At 46.2% G+C, this 22,244-nt stretch overlaps 2 protein-coding genes across 2 annotated transcripts in view; both read left to right on the plus strand.

Annotated features, from left to right (window-relative positions):
* Window positions 1–22,244, plus strand: part of LOC114506273 (tyrosine-protein phosphatase non-receptor type substrate 1-like) — a 157,706-nt gene that overhangs the window by 42,551 nt on the left and 92,911 nt on the right. The window lies entirely within an intron of this gene.
* LOC118496806 (signal-regulatory protein beta-1-like) lies at window positions 1,948–20,934 on the plus strand. The gene is made up of 6 exons (XM_036009652.1): window positions 1,948–2,087; window positions 8,301–8,654; window positions 14,280–14,600; window positions 15,181–15,495; window positions 19,713–19,821; window positions 20,549–20,934. The coding sequence occupies exons 1-5, from the start codon at window positions 2,018–2,020 to the stop codon at window positions 19,817–19,819; spliced, it is 1,167 nt and encodes a 388-aa protein (XP_035865545.1). The 5' UTR covers window positions 1,948–2,017; the 3' UTR covers window positions 19,820–19,821; window positions 20,549–20,934.

Consider the following 22,244-nt stretch of genomic DNA (forward strand, 5'->3'; position numbering starts at 1 on the left):
TGTAAATATTTAAGGAGGATTAATATTATTTTGCTGGTTTTAGATTTTATTTAAATATTATTCTACTGTGTATAATATTGTGTAACTTTATTTTTGTGCTTAACATAGTATTGTGAGTTTTCATAATGTTGATCATTTTAGCTCCATTTTATTAATTTTCCATGCTCTATCGTTTTCTGTTGTAAGATGGACATCTACATAGGTTTACTCTTATGACTTTCAATTCACAATTTTACATGGTTTTTCCCATTAATGGTCTTATTAATCTCTAATTTAGAGCTACATATAACACTTTCTATTTCATGAAATCTTTAAGAGTAATTACTATTTTCAGTGTTTTTTGACTATGGTTTAGGATGGTAATTGATTTCAATCATTGCTCTCTATCCACCAAGCTTATGAAACCCTAACTAGTGCTAACAGTACGTACACTTTTTATTTGCAACACTTTAGACAGTAATGATCTATCAGTAGTTTCAACCTTTGTCAAAGTTACATGTGCACGTGTTTAAAGAATCAAAGAGTTCTACAAGTTCTACATGTGAAAACTGGAGTCTCCCGAGCCACCCACTGTTTCCTACTTCCAAGAAGGAACCATTCTCCACTCTGTGAACTGATTATTTTAGAGTTTACTGTCACAACACATACAGCAAACTTCTATTGCACTTCTTGATCTCTAACCCTCAGGATTTATGTGTGGACGTCCTGCTAAGGAAGATGGGACATAAGTCTTACTCCTGACCTCATGCTGCATGCACACACTTTCTACTCTCATCACCCCAATATCATTGCAATACAATTTAATAATCTAATGACATTGATAACTAGTAGTCCATGTCTTCATTACAATGACTATGTCTTGTAATATTTTGAGCTGTGCTATATTGGTCCCTCAGGTGTATGTTTGTGTCACCACCACCATGACCAGGAGGCAGAGCAATTCCATGACCACAGAAGTCCCTGTGCTCACCTTTAAAGTGACCACATCTCCACCTCACCAAATCCCTCAAATGCCCATCTTGTCTCCATTTCATAGTTTTGAGAATACGCTACAGGTGGAATCATATAGGGTGTGAGACTTTGAGATTTACTTTATTTACCCAAAATAATGCCTTTGAGAAACTTACAAGTTGTTGCATGTCCTTGTATGGAGGCACCACAAGGTATTACAGTTTGATTAACTGTTCACTTATTATTGGACCTTTGTGATTTTTTGCTGCTATTACAGAGAAAACTGCTATTAACACTAGCACACAGGTTTTGGTTGTAACATAAATTCATCACTGAAATAAATGCCTGAGAATCAAACACTGGGTCTTATAATCCCCTCTTCTTTTGAAAGAAGTCAGGATATTATTTCTTTAGTTGGATGGAAGCACGTACAATTTCTGAGGTCCAGAACACACTGTGCATTGGGCTACATTTTACCAGTCCCATCAGTAAAGGTTAGGTACAGGGAGTCATTCAGGACCAGACCTGCTTCCATCCCAATGTTGGCCAGAACCCTGGTGAACTCTGGTGAACTCTAGTGAACCCTCTTCATCCCTCCATCAGTGTAGCTCCTAGTGAGACTGGTGCAGATGTGGCCAAGAGCCATACATCTTAAGGTTCATGGCTTGGGAGTTTGGGACACAGTCCACAACGACAGACACTTCCTGTCCTGGGTCCGAAGTGGGGCATCACTATGAAGATCACAGATGGTGCGAGGGGCCCAGTGGGGAGCAGGGGCCCCAGGAAGGAGGAAGCACTATTTCCTGTAGGCCTGTCCAAGTCTCTCTGACTACTAAGATGAGTAACTCCTCACCCTGTATTTGCCTTCTCTTCCTCATTCTATTTCACAATCTGGAAATAGAAACAGTCTTGAATCTGGAAGTGGGCTACTGTCTCACAGCCATTTAATACTACCCTGGGCACTTCCTCTTATATCCTGTGATGTGGGGCCGCTCTCCTCCCACAGAGCACAGTCCGGTCTCTCCCAGCACACATCAGGACAGAGCAGGTTCTTCAGGCCTCCAGGATGCTGGTCCCTGCCTCCTGGCCCCTCCCTCCTCCCTGCCTGCTGCTGACTCTGCTGCTGGGCCTCACAGGTGAGCATGCCTTGGGGTAGAATTTCTTCTGTCTGCCCCTGGACCTCTTCCTGACCTTCAGAAATTTTAGGGCCTCCAGGATGACAGGGTGCATCAACCAGTGCTTTCACAGAAGGCCAAGGACAGGACATGATCTGAGATCAAGAAATCTGGGATATGGGCTTTTTCTCTGTGGGTCCATTGACTGCATCAGTTTACTAGTGGCATCAAAGCAGATGCTGCTTCAAACCTCAATTGTGACAGCTCAGTGGGTATGAAATCCTCTAATCCTCACAATATGGCTGTGTGAGAACTATGACTTTTATACCTGATTTGCAGATGAGGAAACTGAGGCAGAGAGAGCTACTTTGCAATGTCACCTAAGTGAGGCAGTGGTTCAGCTGGGTTCAAGTCCAGGCACAGCAGCTGCAGAGCTCATCTTTTAACCATGTGGTGCTGCTGAGCTTTTCAGTGGAGGCTGATTTTGGAGAAATCAGAAAACACAGAGAGCAAAGAGGAAGAACAGTCATCTCCCATCAGGTCACTCAGAAACTCAGAGTTCAAGTTCTGCTGTTTACTCAGGAACTTTTGTTAGTGGTGTGTGGCATGGAGCTTGTGTGCCAAGTATGTTTCTCAGCATTTAATATGTATAATCATTTCATTTAATCTTCAAAACAACCTGTGACTGGAATGCAAGGCCATACTTCCATATATATTCGTGACACACGTACCCGTGTGCGTTTGTGTGTACAGTTGGTGTAAGTGCGTGCACAAAGACACATGAGATTTATGAAAAGTCTTTTCTTACTGTTTAATTCAAACCCTTGTCAGTCTACAGGAAATGCACATGAACAGATGTTTGGTTGCCTCCTTCCTTTCTACTTCTGTGAACTTACCCTTTACTTTCCCTGAATTCTTAAGACAAGCAAGCTTCTCTCTTGGCAAAATGAGTACAAGTGTGCATTATTATATTGGATTCCTTCTTTTATAAGGGACAGCAGTGAAGCAGAAAGAAGTGATTAACAGATACAGAGATGCCTCCCTGTATGGTCTGCATCTATAATTATATCTATATTAATATCAATATATCTACCTATATTGATATCCATATCTACATCTACATCTTCTAACGTCGGATGAAGCCTCAGAGCTCTAGGAAGTATGATGAGTAATGCCTTTTCAATCACTTGAACACTCACCACGTGCAGATATGCTAGAAATTCCTGCGTGTGCTCTCTGTCGTGGTCATTATATCCAAGGCAGGTCCTCCTGTCACCTGTACCTATAGAAGAGAACAGAGAAGCACAGAGGGGTTTAAGGTCACTCAACAGTAGGTGATTTATCTATTATTTGAACCCAAACAGTCTCATCCTAGAGCTCACTGGTGTCCCTGTTATGCCACATCCATCCCATGAGATGTGTTCCATTGGACCAGTGGGTGTGGGGAGGGGTGGGTGCTGGGGGAGAGGTTTGTGGTTCTCTCTCCTGGGTTATTCCTTTTCCTGCACATGCACCAGATGCTTTTGTTTTTTACCACATCATCTAGTTGGGAAACTCGGTTTCTGACATAAATGCTATTGATTTGCTGACTTAAAATAGGCTTCAAGATTTCCAGGAGGAGTCTTACTGGGCAATTCCCACACATAATTCAAATATTTATTGGATACGTACGATGTACCAGGAACATTATGGGAACTCGGGATGTGCTGATGAATAAAAGAGACAAAGTAGCTGCCCTCATGGAGCTTGTATCCCAGTGGGGAAATGACAGTAAACAATAGACAGAATAAAAATAGATAATATAGAATATTAGAAAATAAGATTTAGTGGGAAATTAAAGTATTGTTAAACAGGAGAATCGGGGGAATCTCTAAGGTGCTATGAACTTTAAACCGTGTAGTCTGGGTGAGCATCCTTGAGAAAGTGAGGTTCGAGCCAGATTAACAGAAGGTCAGGAGTGAGCCACAGTGCCTTCTCAGGAAAGAGCCTTCCTGTCAGGGAACAGCATGTGCAAAGGCCATGAGAGTAGAATCTTCCTGCTTTGTGCAAGGTTTTGAAGAAAGAAGTGATCTAATCTGACATAAGTTTTGAATTATCATAGCACTTGGCTGAGAATAGACTCCAACAGGAGACAGAGAGAAGTACAGAGCAGTTATGCAAATAAATGACTTGTACCAGGACAGTAGCTGGTAGAGTCAGGGGGAAGTTGCAGACTTGGGTGCATAGGGAAGGGGAGCCACAGGGTTTCTGATGCACAGGATTCAGGAACAGGGAGAGCAAGACTCTGAATGTTGGTGACCTGAGCATCTGGAAGAATGAAGGTGGCTCAGGTGAGATGGAGAGAGCTGTGGGGGAAACTCAGGAGTTCACTTTGGACATGTTAACTGTGAGGTGTTTGTTTCCATAGAAGGAACATGTAGTGTGGGCAGTTGGACATACAGCCCAGAGCTCAGGGAAAGGCCTGGGTCACAGATGTAGATGTGAGATTTACAGAAGCACAGAGACAGAGTTTGTCATTCCTGCTCCTCTCCACCTTCTATGTCTCTTCTTTCTTCTCTCCTCTGTTCCTTCCACTTCCCCCTCTAAAATTCGTTCCTGTTCCTCCCATTTTAGTCTCAGCCATTCAGCTTCCCTGTCCACATTTCTTCTTCTCCTGACCTCAAATTCAGTCAGTCTCCTGTTCTTGACATGAAACAACCTGCCCTGTGACAGCACATGGCCCCCTTGGGGGCTATGTGGTCACACACAGTGCTAAGTGGGAGGGTTTCACCAGCTCGCACTCTGCAAAGGTGACCCACAGATTTTTCTCCCTGAGGAGAAGCTGAGAAACAGAGAAGAACACAGGGTTTATCGATGGTGCCACAGCTGCCACCTCCTCTGTGGGACTGTTTTTTTTTCTGCGTTGCCTGTGGTTTTAGTGTCACATCCAAGAAACCATTGCCAAATTCAAAGTCACGAAGAGATATTCACCTATGGCTTTTTTTCTAAGAATATTCAAGGGTATTTAGGGTTTGTATTCATGCTGTTTATTTTTTTTTAAATAAGATAAAATTGAACTCCATTCTTTTGCATGTGGATGTCCAGTTTCCCACAGCCATTTGTTGAAACACGACTTTTCCCCATTAAATGTCCTTGGCATCCTCGTGGATGATTATTTGACCATCTACGTAAGGGCTTATTTCTAGGCTCCCTATTCTATTCAGTGGGTCTCTCCATCTACTCTAATGATGGGACAACACTGATTACTTTAGTTTTTGTAGTAAGTTTTTAAATCAGGAGGTAGGACATTCTTTTTTCAAGATTGTTTCATTATTTGAGACCCCTTAAAATTATCTATGAACTTCTAAATAGGCTTTTTATTTCTTCAAAGAACATTATTTGGATAGAAATTATACCATCAGGACCATGAGACAAGCCTAAGGCAAAATAAACTGAGGCTGAGGAAAAAAAGTTTGTTTAATAACATGTCTGAGTTATGTGTTGTGTGAGATAATAAATGTGCTTGGCTATTTAAGTCAATTATTTTGGAGTCTTACTTCTGGTCAAAAGCATTAACTGATATTAGCCATGAAATGGAACATTTAGAGCCTAGTAGTGGAAGTTATGCCATAGAGGTATTTCTGAACAGTAGATGTGCAGTTAAGATAAAAAACTTACACAATCATGTTACCATTTTGCATTAAACACTCAAGTACATTAATATGAATTCATTTGTCAAGAAAAAGTTTTTAGAAATAGTTATCTCTAATATAGTTTGCCTTAAAGACAGAAATTTAAATGTTTATTGCAATTACATTTTGTGGGGTTTTTTTCTGCAACAAGCACGTGCAGGCTGCCTCAGAGGTACGGTGGGTACAGTTTAGACCTCTGAAACAGAGCAAGTTGTGTTTCTTCCAGGGAAGGGTCTTCTTGCCTTTCATTTGTAAAACACACAGCACCTGTGAAGTGCAGTAAGTGAAGTCCAGGAAAGCCAAGTGCAGTAAAATGGGGTATCCTGTATCACTGATTCAGCCACCCTTTGCTACTTCTTCTGTGAGTTCAATGCAATTTGGGGAGGAGGAAAAAGTAAACATGTCTTCTACTAAGCTATGTTGAACTGGGAGTATTTTTTTCTTAATCCTCACCTGAGGACATTTTTTTTCATTTGGTTTTTTAGAGAGAGATAGGAAGGGAGAGACGAAGGGAGAGAGGAAGGGAGACAAACTTCTATGCAAGAGAAGCATCAGTTAGTTGCCTCTCTATGTGCCAAGACCCTATATCTGTGCCAAGGCGGGTGAGGGATCAGATGCATTCAGATGGGGGTCGCTGACACCCACACGGGTACCAGGGATCAAACCTACAACCTAGGCTTGTGCCCTGACTAGGAATTGAACCCATGACCCTTGGGCTATAGGCTGATGCTCCAATCAACTGAGCAACACTGGTGAAGACTGGGAGTACACTTCTTTAATAGGAAAAGTTGTGTTTTTCTTTTTCAAACTGTTTTGTGAAATAAAATTTGATAGCATCAGGCATTCATTTTTTTATCGACTACAGAATAATACAAAACAGGTTTCATTCTTCTTTGTTGTTATATGATTACTTTGTACCATTTCGTATCAAAATTTCTTCTGTGAAGCAAAAACTATCCCAAAATGAAGGATATCCAGGGACCATAGGAACAGCAGGTGCTACAATCATTGACAGTAAGGATCCTTTGGGTTTCCTAAGAGTCGCTGCAACAAATGGCTCTTGTCATTCTACGTTCTTCAAACCTCCATCCCTTTTCTTCTTCTCCCTCCAGAACCACTGGGCTTCTTTATGAGCCTGGCCTGCATCCAGGGTTAATGGGGACACAGCACACACAGGCCATTGCAGTTCAAACCCTAGTTCAAGTACCTATGGCTTTTATGAGGGTCTCTTTTTTTTTTCATTTTTCTATTTCTTTTTATTGCTGTTCAAGTACAACTGTCTCCATTTTCATCCCACCAAACCACACCCTGCTCCACCCATCCCTGCCTCCCACCCTCAATCCTACCCCACTTTGGCTTTGTCCGTGTGTCCTTTATACTTGCTCCTTGATGCCCTTCCCTCATTTTCTCCATTTCATCCCTCTGCCCCCTCCCCTCTGCCTACTGTCAGTTTGTTCTTTATTTCAATGTCTCTGCTTATATTTTGCTTGCTTATTTGTTTTGTTGATTAGGTTTCACTTATAGGTGAGGTCACATGGTTTTTGTCTTTCACTGCCTGGCTTACTTCACTTAGTATAATACTCACCGGTTCCATCCATGCTGTTGTGGTCACACAGCAATATTTTCACTGATATGTCCCCTAGAGCAAGGGACATAAAGGAAAGAATAAACAAATGAGTTTTCTTCAAAATAAAAGCTACCGCATGGCTAAAGAAAACAGCAGCAAAATGAAAGGGAACCAACCATATGGGAAAACATATTTGTCAATGATCCTCAGACAAGTGTTTAATCTCCAAAATACATAAGGAACTCACACAACTCCGCTCCAGGAAGACAAACAACCCAACTATGAGGTTTTCTTTCAGGGCCAAATTCCTTTAAAACATATCCAGCCAAGTGCATTCACCCTTAAAGCTCCTCATTGTTTCTTATTCTTTGTGTGTAAACTTTCTTTTCATGATCTGAAGGAATTCTGTAATTGAACCATCACCTAGAAAACTTTTCCTCTTTACATCAGTTCCAACTTGAGGCTCACGTTCAGCAGCACAGTCCCTTTCAAGAGAGATGTTGAAGTTGAGGTAAAGTTGGGGTAAAAATTCACTGAGTCTTTAGCAACTAGTTTCGTCATCATTACAAGATCAACCATGGCTGCCTTAGTGTCTCAGGCACAGATGGACTGACAGACACGCTCCTTCTCCTCAGGCTGGATGAGTTACTCTGCCAGCAAGCCATGCAGCTCAGCTGGGCAGCCCAGTGTCACAGGGAAAGGCCCAGCACACACCCACCAATGTAGGCACCAAGCAGAACCACTTGGCGGGGAAAGATGTAAACCCAATCTTTGCCTCATCGCTTTACCTCTCAGTGCCCCAGTTTCCTCATTTGTAGTATGATTTTACATTATAGGTTTGTTTTGAGGGTCACATGTATGACACATGCAATGTGCTTAGCTCAGGTCCACTCAGGGTGAGCACTCCATCATTGAAAGCTGTTATTGATAAACACTTGACAAAACCCACAGGATCACACATGAATGAATAAATAACTTCTCTGTGTTTCCCTCCAGGAGGCGCAGGTGAGGAGCTGCGGGTGATTCAGCCTGACAAGTCAGTGGCAGTGGCAGCTGGAGAGACAGCCACTCTGAACTGCACCATGACCTCCATTTCCCCTGTGGGGCCTGTCATGTGGTTCAGGGGGACAGGGCCAGGCCGGGAGTTAATCTACAGTCTCAAAGGAGGCCACTCCCCCCGAGTAACAAGTGCTGCAGACACCACGAGGATAAACAACACGGACTTTTCCATCCTCATCAGCGATATCACCCCAGCAGACACTGGCACCTACTACTGTGTGAAGTTCCGCAAAGCAGAGCCTGACAACGTGGAGCTCAAGTCTGGAGCAGGCACTTGGCTCACCGTGAGTGGTGAGTACAGTGTAGGACCCTTCTTCCCTGGTGTGTGACAACAAGTCCATAAGAAAGACCTCCATTCTTTGAGCAGGAACTAGGAATCAGGTGTCATCATGGGCGCTTATACTCAGGATCTGATTCCTTGTCTGATGTCACCCCTCCTGCAGGTCAGGGAAGTTGAGGCCTGGAGAGATCCTACTATCTTCTCAGGCCCCATGGCTGGTAAATGGTGGGAAAAGTCTGGAGCCCTCATTTGCTTGATCCCCACCCCCTGCCCTTGCCTTTTCCAATCTCATCCAGCCCCTTGTCCATGGATGAGGGAACTGAAGGTCTGAGGGACTCGCCCATCACAAGGTCAGACCTCACCCCTGCCTCCAGAGAGCGCTCTCCTCAGTGTGGCTGAGCCCCCCTCACTGACACTCACTGACACCCGCTGGAAGCCAGGCTCTGCCCTGGGTGCTGTGGGAGCTGCAGGGCACTGAGCAGGCAGAGCTCTTCTCCCATGAAGCTTTCTTCTCCTCCCTGCAGTTGGGACACATCCATGCAGGGCAGGGAGGGGGACATGTTTCTTTATTTCCTCCTCAGAAGCATCACATGAGAAGACATTCCTAAGGGTCACAGCCTCCCTGTTTACTCTGCCAGCCCTGCTGGGAGGAGGTGCCAGAGGTTGGGCACTCACTGTGGGTCTGTCTGATAAACCCACTTTATTTCAGGGACCCAGTCACACTGCCACTCAGGCTCTGAGTAGAGTTTTCTCAGACTGTTCTGGAAGAAGGTTCCAAATGTCACTCAGAGTCACCCCACTAAGACCGAGAAAATGTTCACTTAGGGTTTTCTGCCAGAGACCCAGCATCTTGTATCCTAGGATGTCTGAACACAAAGCCCTGTTAGACCACCCTGCCTAACACCTCATGCAGAGAGGGAGCATGGGACCAACAGGGGACAGTAGTTTTGCCCTTGGTCACATGGCCGGTGAGTGAAGGCATCATCCCAGGGTCCAATCTGAGTCCAAGAAACATTCCTTCTTGTCCTGTCATAAGACCCTCTTTCCATGGAAGACTTGGCACACAGTAGGTGCTGATTAAAAGGTTATTACACCAAACCATTAAGCAAAGAGCCCTAATATTCTTTTCATTGTTTTCTCAAAGGTTCAGGTGCCCCTCAGATTCAGACCCTGAAGTCCAAGGTCATTGAAGTCCACTGGATCCTTCAGCCTCATCCCCCAAAATCAAGCATCCACATCAGCACCTAGAGCTTCCCCTTCTTCAACTGCTGCCTCACCCTCCAGCGTATGGAGACAGCATTATTCATTGACATTCTGTTGATGGATATAAGTTGTTCCCAACCTCTGACTATTAGAACAGTGATGCAGGGGAGAACCTTGTCCATGTGTCACTTGCTCAAGAGGGAGTTGCTGTGACCGTTGCTAGGTCACAGAGTATGTGATTTTAATTTGTGTGGATATTGCCAATTTACCTCCTTGGTGTGGTAACAATGGAGTCTTCCACAACCCCTGAACATTGTCAGGGAAGGTGGCTTGATCCCGCATTTTCTGATATTACAGTAGTTCCTAATAATGTGTCCCTTGCCTAGGCAATCACAGACAGTGTGTGCCTCTATCTCAGATCTGCTGCCCCTGGTAAAGTCCTGTTTCCTTCTCCCCAAGCTGCCTGCCCAGAGGATGCCCTGGATGAGAAGGCAGGGAGGTGGGAGTGGGCAGGATCAGCAGCGTTCTAGGTGCCTGATCTTCCTCATGATATTTACTCTTATAACCGGTGCTGTGACAGGGGCTATTGACTGATGAGACACTGAGGCTCAGAGAGGGGACCTGAATTGTGAGAAGGTGGGGAAGCTTATATTGACCTCCAAACAGCCCTACTAACAGCCCCTGGTTTTTGCCACACCCCACTGTGCTTATCAAAGAGTGCAAAAAGCTCAAAACTTGTCCTTCAAAACTTCAATTGTTTTGTCTTCAGCAAAAACACTTTATATCAGGTTCTGTTGGACAGATGGGGCAACTTTACAACCCAGATCACACAGGTACGCAGAAGTCTCACCATGTGCTGACCCTGCTCCTAATAACATGACTCAGCACATAGAAGCATCCAGGAGGCTGTTCCCCTCTGTTATGCTGTTCATCCTTCACTGAGCACCCTCAGGAGCAGCCTGGGGACAGTGGCCTTGACAGAGCAGAGAGGGGTCACAGCACCCCAGAAACACCTTGAATAATAATCCTGGACATGCAGACTCAGAATAAGGAGGGGAAGCCATTTTCTAGGGGCTGGTTGGGGCCCTGCATGAGCTGGGTTCATATTCTAGACTCATTTTCCAGGAGGCCATGTCTTTTGTTTATTGAGAGAGGGTCTCAAGTCCTAGTCACTTTGAGTTGACTCCTCCCCATTATTCCTTAAAGTCAAAATTCTCACAGAGTAAAGAGGAGGAGGCAGCCAGTGTTGGGACCTGTGTGGATGGACATGAATTGGGGCCACAGCAAACACCCCAGAACCTAGTACTGGGTGAGGAGAAGCTCCTCCATTTCTCTCAGCCTCCCTTTGCTCCCCTGTAAGATGGGAATAATCATGGACTCCTCTGGAGAGTGGAAGGATTTGAGGTGCTCTGTCTGAATCTCCCAGCACAGAGTTGCTCCCCAAATCGTGTGTTATTTCACAGTGTGGCCCACTCTCTCTTGCTGGGCCTTGGTGTCCTCACCTGCAGACATGGCCGCTCTCCCCACCCTCTGCAGGAAGGACTGAGGCTACAGTGAGCCTGGTGAGAGGGCAGAGCCTCAGTGAGCGATGGTGTCCTCCCACCACTGGGTGCTCTTGGGCAAGTCTCAGTGTCCCTGGGGGCCTCAGTGTTCCCATCTGTGCAGGGGTGATAGTCCCAGCTCCCACTCAGGGGTCTGTGAGGACAGGAGGGGATGTCTGGAAAGCTTCCAGTGGGCGGGTCAGGGAATCATTGAGCATCAGTGCTCAAGGGGTGAGCATATGGGACAAGTCCCCTGCCTGGTCCTAGATCCCAGCTCTACCACTTCCAGGCCTGTGACCTCTGACACATCACTCCCCACACTGTGCCTGGTGTCCTCAACTGTCAGTGACAGCACCAACCTCACAGAGCAGCTCTGAGGACTGAGTGAGTGAATGCATGCGCAATAATCAGAGCAGTGCCTGGCACGTAGTAGATGTGTGATGAGTGTGGGCTATGACACGCCAAAGACATAGGGCCTTCGACAGGACATTTTCCTCCCCAAGTCTCATTATGATGGGGTTGGAGGTGGAGTTCTGTGCTGTTTACCCTTCCCTGCTCATTGAAATCACCTGGGAATCTTTGCAAAGGTCCCCAGACCCTGGCTCCACCCTGGGAATTCTGATCTAACTGTCAGACATAGGCCTGGCAGCTGAAGTTCTTCACTATCCATAGTCAGAAGGCCCCGAGGTAGATGTTCTCTAGGGTCACAGAGGAAAGCTCATCTTCTTTCCCCTGACAAAGGTGTATCCCCGTGCTGCTGGGATGTGAGAACACCTTTGGGTGGTGGGGATGCTTTGGAATCTTGTGTGCCAGAGACAGCTCATCAGAGGCCCAAGAAAATGAGCCTGACAGGGCTCAAATGAGTGACAGGGACACCCTCCCTTAGACCAGGCAGGGCTTACAGTGGGACCCTGCTGTCTCCAGCCCTCAGGACGCGCAGCCTGGACACCCTGTCAGATGCCTTCCCATCTTCAAACCCCTGTGTGTGTCTAAATTGGGTCTGAAATCCCACAAATACTGCTCAGCAACAGAGCCCTTCCTGCCCAACACACCAGCTTCTCAATTCTGAAATCTGCTCTCCTTTTTCAAAACGCTTCTAGCTTCTGTAAGAGCTGATCTACAGGGAAACGCCTGTGACCTATTGTGTGTTTTCAAAATCAGTTCACTAAACTTGTTTCCTGAGGGGATCATTAAAAAAAGTGACAGAACCCTAATTAGGTGGTTTCTTTGCTTTTATTTTCATTGGAGTGTTTGCACAGCAGCTGCAGAGAGCAGGGTTTGAGACTTTCCTTGGTGTTCCTGTTACCTGTCTGTTTTTCCTTCCCACAATTTACAAAACAATCAGCAGTGTCAGAAACAGAAAGACCAGATGTTATGCTACCATCATAGGTGTTATTTATTAGGCGCCTTCTATAAGCCAGCCTCTGTGTTTTACATACCTCCTCACTCCTCCTACCAGGTGGTGTTTCGATCCACTTTATGCAGAAACAGACATTGAGGCTCAACGACAAAGAACAGAGATGCTAAAATTAACCCAAGTGCAGAGAGATGAGCCCTGCCCTTTGCTCCCCGTGTGCCCTTGGTCAGCCGGGTTCTGCTCTCAGCCTCCTCCCATGAGTGAGTCCACCAGGGCCAGCCTGTAGGGCAGTGGGAGGGTGAGCAGCTGAGGGAGCAGAGGGATCAGCCCCTCGGCAGGAGCCCAAGAGGCTCCTGATCCATGGTAACTGATCCCAGTGTCCATCCCCCCAGTGACATCCAGGCTGCTGGTGTTCTTATGACTTGACTTATTCAAGTGACACCCCCTTATCTATGTCCTCAAAACATTTGATGAGTTTTAGGAAGCAAGGTAGACATTTAGAAATGCTAATGCTTTTTCATATTTGATGTGTACCCCCTCTTAGAGAAGGTGTTGGGTGATAATTAACAATTTCAAGGCACCCTGCAGGATTTTTCCACAGGGAGAGACTCTTGGTTGTGACTCAATAACCCTTGGAATCAGTGCGGATCCTTTCAGGACACGGGGGTCTGCCTGCTTCCCAGGCCTGTGTCTGCATCTCTTCTCATTTCATGACAATTGGGAAATTAACCACCTTTGACTCTCTCTCTTTGACTATCCTTTTGAACTCAAAACTTATCCAGGAAAATAACTCAAAATCAGAAAATCATCCGAAACCCATCCCTTGAAATTGAGTGATTGACACAGATTCATCCCTAGTGAAGTATTTGTTGAAATAATGAAAATTATGGAGTAAACTTATTAGTGCTTGAAGGGAGAGTTCCAGATATAAATTAGATCCAGGTTCAAGATGGATCTGTGTTTATTTATTTTGTGAAACATCTTCTGTTTTATTCAAAGCAAAACAACTTCTGTTGCCTGATTGCACCCTCATCTGCAGCCTGGAGAGGAGAAGTGCCTGCTGTCCCCTCTCACAGGCGGGACTGGGATGTGCCCTGGCTGCACCTCTCCTCGGCTGCCAGCCTGTTCCACTCCATGGGGTCCCACCCTCATGGCTTCCCCCACATTCACTCTGTGAACACTGTCTGTGAGGTCAGGGAGGTGTCAGGGGAGGCCAGACAGGGGAGTTAATACGAAGAGGGAGAGCCCTCAGTGCCGTTGTTCCCGAGCCCAGACAGGTGGGAGGTCACCTGTGGGGGAAGGAAGGGGCACTTTGAACTCAGTCCTAGAGCTGCTTGTGGGCCCTGCCCCTCACTCAGGGTTCACCTCTGTGGACCAGAATGTCCCGCTCTGATGGATGAGGGTGATGACGCGCCCTCCCAGTATTGTTAGAGGATAGAAAACAATATATGAGAAGGATCCTTACAGAGTCACATGCTTGTCACTGGTGGTGATGGTCACAATCATGTTCATTGTTCATTGTGCTCTTTTTACAGCCCAACCCTCTCCCCCCGTGGTGTCAGCCCCTGTGGGGAGGGCCACACCTGGGCAGACAGTGAGCTTCACCTGCGAGTCCCATGGCTTCTCCCCCAAGAACATCATCCTGAGATGGTTCAAAGACGGGAGTGAGCTCTCAGCCTCCCAGCCCACTGTGGACTCGGAGGGAGACAGCCCTCCCTACAACATATCCAGCACAGCCAGGGTGCGGCTGTCCCGGAGGGATGTCAGCTCCCAGGTCATCTGCCAGGTGGACCATGTCACCCTGAAGGGGGGCCCTCCTCTTCGTGGGACTGCCAACCTGTCTGAGACCATCCGAGGTAGATGTCCCTCACACCCAGCCCCAGCCCATACCTGGCTCCTTCCCTCTAAGCCTGTGCCGCCCCCTGCCATTTGCTCCAGAGTGTGATTTCCCTGGAATCTAATTCCTGACAGCCCTTCCCATCACCAGACACCAGGATGAGCCTGTCACTCACCACTGTTTAATGGCAGTTACCAGGGGAACACCTACAATTCATTGTACCTGGTACTTTCATCTGCTTTACCAAGGGCAACTCCAATTATTGAGCACCTACTATAAACCAAGCCTTTATATGCCTGGTGATCTCACTTATTTTGCTACAGTTATTACATTCCTACTGCATTCCAGAGCTGTGCTGGTTTGATTTCACTCAGATCACCCTAATAGCAGTTTCTACTCCTGAGCACCTACTGTGTGCAGGGCACTATGCCTAGTGGTATCATTCACATTCAGCGTGAACCCTCAGTGTCAGAGCACCTGCTGCTTACCCAGCACTCTCTTGGGTGTCCTCTTGCTGTGGTGGGGGAGCTAAGCTACAGAACCTTCCTCTGTGATCTGTGTGTCCACGAGGCCAGAGTCTCTGCCCTGTGCTGTTTCAGTTCCGCCCACCTTGGACATTACCCAACACACCGTGTCAGAGAAACAGGGGAACATCTTCATCTGCCAGGTGAAGAACTTCTACCCTCAGCACCTACAGCTGACCTGGTTGGAGAATGGAAACATGTCCCAAACAGAAACACCCTCAACCCGCACAGAGAACAAGGATGGGACCTTCACCTGGGGGAGCTGGATCCTGGTGAATTCATCTGCCCACGGGGAGGCCGTGGTGCTCACCTGTCTGGTGCAGCACGATGGGCAGCCGGCCGTCAGCAGGAACCTCACCCTGGAGGTCTCCACTCAGCAGAAGGGCAAAGGTAAAGTCCAGGGAGGGGCATCCACTCACACTCACTCAGCTCCATTTAAATTTTACTGTTATAAATAGTAATTAGTGCTTATTATTGAAAAATCTTGAAGTTTATTGATAGAAAGTAGAATTTTAGAAGGAGAGCCCCTCCTATAACCCCCCCCCCACTAAAAGAGTCACCACTGGTAAGAATTTGGTACATGTCTTTATAGATCTGTTCACAGACATACACATTAAAAGAAGAGGGAGAGATGGAGGTCGTGTGTTCACAGTGTCCTGTGTCTCCCTTCCTTCTCCTAACTGTCCCTGTGTCCACTGTCCATGTCAACCCCTTCCTCCTCCTTGCTCTTTCCAACCTCCTCCTGGTCTCCATTCCAACCTAGACTTTTCCATTCCCATCAGTAAGGTCCCCCAGCAAATGCCTGAACCTGCAGCTCTGTGAAATTCCAGAGGGGGAGCCCTGAGGACGTGGAGTTTGAGTCAGGACAGTCATCCAAGTGACCGTGGGCGGTCCCAGCACAGGCGTCCTTTTCCCCAGATTGGGACAGTGGACCAGCAGTCATCACACTCGTCTGCCTGCAGAGTTGCTCAGAGATTCCCTCATACACGGCTGATTTCTGCGGGGTCAGTGATTCTATCCCATTTCGTTCCTGATACAAAAATGTGTCATTCCTTTTTTTCCTTCATTAGTCTTGATAGAAAACTTTCAATGTATGGGTTTCTTCACAGATCCCACTTGTTGTTTTAGTGAGTTTCTCTATTTTCAATTTCATTGATATTTGTTTTCTTTATAATTTCCTTCCTGCTGTTTGCTTTGGGTTGATTTTACACCCCCTTTTCTTGTTTTTGAAGGCAGTAATATAGAGTGTTGATTTTAGACTTTTTAAATGTCACACCTGGGTTGCATTCTGTGCCTGGCGTGATAGGATGGTGCCACCTCTGATGCCTGAATGCCGAGTTCCTTCTCCCATCCTCAGGTCCCGAGCTAGTGTGTCTTTTCTCCCATGTCTCCAGTCCTCCTGTGCTGGAACCTGGTGTTATCTCAAGGGGTCAGAGCAGTGCTGAACAAGGAGAGCAGGAGAGATCAGCCTCTGCCACATTCCCTGCACCACCTGGGCTTTCCTTTTGAGTCTCCACCTCCCACGTGTCTCAGAGCAGGCTGCTACTTCTGAGTGCTTCCAGTGGGCCTGGCCCCACACACTGCTGAGCACCAGCCTGGAAATGGTTTTTGGGCTGTCTGGGTTGACTGGCTGAAGCAATGTGCAAGATACAAACATGACCCTCTACACTGGGATGTCACAGTCTGTACCAGCATCTGAGGAGTCAGGCCGCTGCAGTCCTGGGCCAATGGGGGTGGCATAACAATGCATATCTTTTCAGTCATGTTTATGGCATTGATGTGTTTTACAGTGTTTCTAGATGAAAGAACCTCTGTTCTGTCAATATACCAAAATCCACATTTATCAATGCAGATTTGTAGTGGATGGCTGGTTTTGGTAATGAGAACATGGTTTTGAGTCCCCATAGCTTTTTTTCTTTTTTTGCCTTTCAGAACTCTATATTTCCTACCTCCACTATTTCTATTTCCAGTTAACTCTCAGTTCCAAACAACCTTTTTGTTTCTGTTATGTTTTTGCCATTTTTCAACAGAAGTTGTGCCTGTCTCTTCAATTTCCTCTGTCTTTTTATAACATTCCTGCTTCTTTGCATTAGTTTCCTATGGCTGCTATAACAAATCACCACACATTCAGTGCCTTAAACAACACAGGTTTATTATCTCCAGCTCTAGAGGTCAGAGGTCTGCAGTGGGTGGGCAGGACTGGGCTCCCCCTGGAGGCCCTAGGGGAGAATCCAGGTCCTTGCCTTTGCAGCCCTAGAGGCTGCCTGTACCCTCTGCTGAGGCCTCACAGCACTCTGAGCTCTGGCCCTGTCATCATGTCTCCTCTCTGGCTCATCTGCCTCTCCTTTCACTTTGCAGGATCTGTGAGTACATTGGCTCCACTTGGAAAATCCTGGATCATGTCCCCATTTCACTTCTTAATCACTATGACCAGATCCTTTTTGCCAGGAAAGGTAACATAGTCAGAGATTATGTGGATTCTGTGCACCCCTTTTGTGCAGATTTACTTTGAAGCCTTCTCCTATGGTCTATGCTCTGATCTCCAGGACACTGTGCAGTATTTCAGAGTTAGGGTGGATTCAGTATTGGTGGTTGTGTATCCCCAGTAGCTCTCAGCCCCTCTGCTAGCTGCCCTGTGCCTTGTGCCTGAGTGAGGGTGGGATGATGTCACGTGGAAGACTTTGCACTACGATTTGGTCACTCTTCTGTTTCACCTACAGTTATTTTGACACGTCTACATTTTCTTTTCAAGTAATACTGAGGCCAGTTGTGTGTAAGATTTACCTTCCCCATTGTGGTTTTCCTTTGGTTTGGAGAGGCCATAGTTGCAGTTAAGTAGCTGTGCTTCTGCCATTGTCCCCAGCAGCCCAAAATGGGACTGAAGATTGTTGAGTGCTCTGGTCCATAGGCTCCTGTCTCAGGGTCCCTTGTTTCCCCATTAGGGCCCTGCTCTGGCTGAGAGGGCCCATTGAAGTGGAGAGTTCAATCTCCTCTGGGTCCTGCTACTCCTAGAATTATGTCCTTGACCCACATCTCATTTTTGTCTGCTCTATGGTTCTAGAAATAAAGCAATCTGCAGTACTATGAAAAAAACTCTTCTGGCTCACACTTAACCTTTACCTTGTAATTAATCACTCTTAACTTTTCTTTGTCTTTCTCTAAATGATAGATGTCCCAAGAGCAGTCATCCAAGTGCATATTCCTTATAATTACCATTTCCCAACTAATTTACTAATGACTGATGCCCTGTTATTCCCTTGCCCTTGTTAGAGACTTCTGTTCACCACCAGTGAAAATTTTAACCATTACATCCATAGGGCCAGAGGGGCTGACCCCTGGTCCTCCTCCAGTTAGAGCTGGGTCTTCTTGACCAGTCAGCTGATGAGCGATCCAGTTTCTAAATTGCATTTTCATGTTTGTTCTCCAGAGGACTCCCAGACATGCTCCTTTAGGTCAGTTTCCATGGGAAGCAGACTCTGAATGGACATAAGAGTGTGGGAAGCTCACTGTGGGGAGCTGTCAGGGTCCACATGCCTGAGGGAGTGAAGGAGCAGGAGATGGAGCTGCTGAACTGAAATGCAGGCTCCAGACTTGGCTGCTCCATAGAGACCTGGACAGAAGAACTGTCTCTGAGATTTGTTTATATGAAGAGGAAGAGGCCAAACCTTTACACGCCCAGTCCAGCTAGTCCTCTACCTGGGTTGCTCTTAGGAGAGGTGCAAACTTAACAATAAAGCTCACTTTACCTGAGGGAGAGTCCCAGAGAGCCTCTCAGCTAAGAATTGCCATTCTCCACCTTCCCACAGGAAATATGGTGAATTCCTCAGTTTTACATTAAGGATTATGTTAATTATGGTGAATTGTCTAATATCTTCACTTTTTTAAAAAAATAAAAGTGGGTCATTGCAAATCTGCAAACATCTAAAAGTGTGCTTTCCCAGATCTGACTTTCTGTGGGCAATAGAGAGTTTTCAGCTGACATCAACCCTGGGCTCACAGCTACCTAAACGGTGTTTCAACTGTCCCCAATCTTGGTCCTCATATCATTGAATCCCTGGAGGTTTTCCAGCCTGCAGCTCTTATGAGAAGTACTGTGGCTCTTGCTCTGTGAATTCTGTCCTCACTGCTCTCAAGTGCCTTGTTGATGTCGTCCGTGCATCTCTGAGAATTTGGACTTGTCTTCACTCAAAGGACAAGGGCTTAGGGTCATCAAAGGGACAACAGTGATGTATTTCCTAAGTTTCAATCTCACTTATCTGTGACCTCCATAAACTCTCCGAGCTTCAGTTTCCTCATTAGACTGAAGAAAATATTACATGCCTCATAGGGGAGTGAGGTCCTAGTTAGTTAACCAGGGGCTGCACTCATGGGTCACTGAGCACGTATTTTCTTCACCTTTTCCCTCAAACAAAACAGCCCTGACAAAGGAGGAAGGAGGTGATTAAGGATGAGGAAGCTCTTTACCTTGGTTTCTGCCTTGAGCCTGAGAGCAGAGAAGGACTGAAGAGATTCAGAGCATTGGTGGGTGTAGGCAGCCTGAGACAGAGCCAGTAGAGGCCCCTGGGAATGGTCTCCTCTAATGGCTCCTCCCGTTTCTCTGTTTTCAGGCCCAGGAGTATCTACTGATGCCCTCGTAGGGGTCTTCATAGGCTTCAAGGTGCTGCAGGTGGTTGGTGTCTCTGGCCTCTATGTCCACAGGAAGTGGAGACCCTGACTGTAAGTTGTGTGATGGGACGAGCAGACCAAGGTCTGTCCCAGAAGGGGCAAGGTCAGAAGGAGGGACCAGCCAACAGGTCACACAGGGTCAGAAGTAACATGGTGTAAAGAGAAGGAGACACACTTCTTTCAATACCCAAATTCCCACTTCCTATTTTGGCAGTGGTGGTATTCCGCATTAGCTCTCAGCCCCTCTGCTACCTGCCCTATGCCTTGTGGTTGAGTGAGCATAGGAAGGCAGCCACATGGAAGACTTTGCAGTAGGATTTGGTGATTCATCAGTTTTCATCTAAATTATGTTGACACTTTTACATTTTCTTATCAAGTAATACTGAGAGCCTGTTGTGTGTAGGATTTACTTTCCCTTGTAGTGGGAGGGTTATGCAGGAGGTGGGCTCGATCGAAGGTGTTAAAGGGTGTCCACAATGTCTCAGGGTTTCTCTGGAGGAAGTGGGCAGAGGGAGCTGAATGAGAGGCAGCTGAGAGGGTGGTTCCCTTGAAGACCATCTCAAGATTATTTGATCCCTGGGTATTTCGGAAGCTAAAAGAATTCACACTGTAGAGTATTGTTGAGAATTCCTGAATCTGTGGCTCTGAGGGCTGTCCCAGCTCTGATCTTCCTTGTGACAGAGGGGAAGGGATGAGAAAGGGCATCAGTACTTGGTGAGAAAAGAAAAATTGAGGTGGCAGAGTCTTATACCAGGTGCTGTATGTTCTCTCATGACAGGCGTGTCAGGAAGAGGACAGCATGGAACACAGGAGACATGCAGGGAACGCTTCTTGAATGATGAGCAGATAATTAAATGAGAACGTGTTTCTGCAGCCCCATCCTTCCTCCCCTGCTGCATGCCACCCTCCATCCCCGCAGTCTCCCTCCTTCCAGGAAACACTCAGCCTAAGGAAAAAAAAATTGACTGAAAGTGTCACTGACTCTTCTTCAAATGCCTCTCCCTGGAGCAGACTTGCTGTCCACAGGCCCCTAATGCCACTTCTCACAGTCTGTGATGCCCCCAGACCTGGGCCTTCATCCATGGTCCTCTCAGAATCTCACACAGAACCCTGCATGGTCACCTGTGCCGTTCTCTCTCACTCATGACTTAAATGTGGTTGGAAGAAAAAATGGGCTGCTGAGAATTGTGAACATGGAAGGGACAGTAATATTAACACAATCAGACCTTTGCCTGTCACCATCGACCAGGAACCAGAGGAAGAGAAAGCAATGCTGTGACCAAGTTGTACAGTTGGATGAGTGAGGTAGCTGTCTTCATATTGGCAGTGGTTCAATAATGGAAATGCCTTCTAGATAATGTTTTTCATTGCTCTTAAAGGATAGTGTGAAACTGAGGTACAGTAATTTCATGTGAGCTGAGAATCCTCAACTGTTTCAACTGGGAGCTGGGCCAAGAGGCAGCCTGTGTTGGGGCTGGTCGCGTCTGGAGTGGTTTCATCTTGTTGAGTGGAAGGGGCTGAAGAAGGAGGATCTTCATTCGAACACCACAGAATTTTACTTCTCATCCGTAATGTTAGTACATTTTCTGAATACACGTTTTACCATTAATGTATGCCTTCATGATTATCATTGGAGATTTTAAGTGACTTTGGAACATCACAGTCAATTAATATTCTTCAATGAATGAAGAAATACATTCTTTTCTTTCTATATTCCTGGTATTAGCTTCCTTCTGTAAGGTGACATTTCCAGTAATGGCACACTATTTGAAATTATTCTTACTTTGAGTATTAAGGTACAAAAATTTTTTCAACATGTGTGGACCTACAGTGTCTAAGTGTAGGAACTGGATGACCCATTAAAGACCACACCATCCTGTGATCCATCAGACACTGAGGGGCAGTGTGTTCACAGTTCTTTAGAGAATCAAGCAGAGAGGTTCCCCTCTGAGGTCTTGTAGGCAGAGCCCTGGCTTCAGATACTGGAAAACCCATACCAGCTATGTGATGGTGGGCATCTCACTGACACTCCATGAACCGATTTTGTTTTCTGAAAAATGGGAATCATGCCGCCTCAAAGAACTGTGAGGATTTTGAAGGGGAGAGAAACATGTGAAAGCACAAGGGACCTGGAACAAGGTTGTGTGTGATAAGATCCTTTTCTTCCTTTGTTCAATGAGGAACTCACACCATCTGCGGGTTTCCAGCCCTGTGAAGTGAAGACACTGAAAGTTTTCCAGGGCCCTGGCTGCCTGAAGATGTTCTCAGACTTTTCTGGGAAAAATTTTCCTACTTGTATCCTGGTATCTGGATCCAAGAATCTCTCTAAAGGCAGCAAGACCAACATTTGCTTCAAAGTCAGGGACACGCTCTCTAACATGAGGGGAAATTGGAACAAATTCTAATGTTACTGAAATGAGGCTCTAACACCGAAACCAGACCAAATTTTTGTTTGTTTGTTTGTTTGTTTGTTT

This window comes from Phyllostomus discolor, chromosome 9, assembly GCF_004126475.2.
Source record: "Phyllostomus discolor isolate MPI-MPIP mPhyDis1 chromosome 9, mPhyDis1.pri.v3, whole genome shotgun sequence".
In the NCBI taxonomy this organism is placed as follows: Eukaryota; Metazoa; Chordata; class Mammalia; order Chiroptera; family Phyllostomidae; genus Phyllostomus; species Phyllostomus discolor.

Excerpts from the sequence above, each read along its gene's own strand:
- LOC118496806 (XM_036009652.1), top strand. The coding sequence starts at position 2,018 with ATGCTGGTCCCTGCCTCCTGGCCCCTCCCTCCTCCCTGCCTGCTGCTG. Across the intron at positions 2,088-8,300 it reads TCTGCTGCTGGGCCTCACAG|GAGGCGCAGGTGAGGAGCTG; the intron begins GTGAGCATGCCT and ends GTTTCCCTCCAG. Across the intron at positions 14,601-15,180 it reads CCTGTCTGAGACCATCCGAG|TTCCGCCCACCTTGGACATT; the intron begins GTAGATGTCCCT and ends GTGCTGTTTCAG.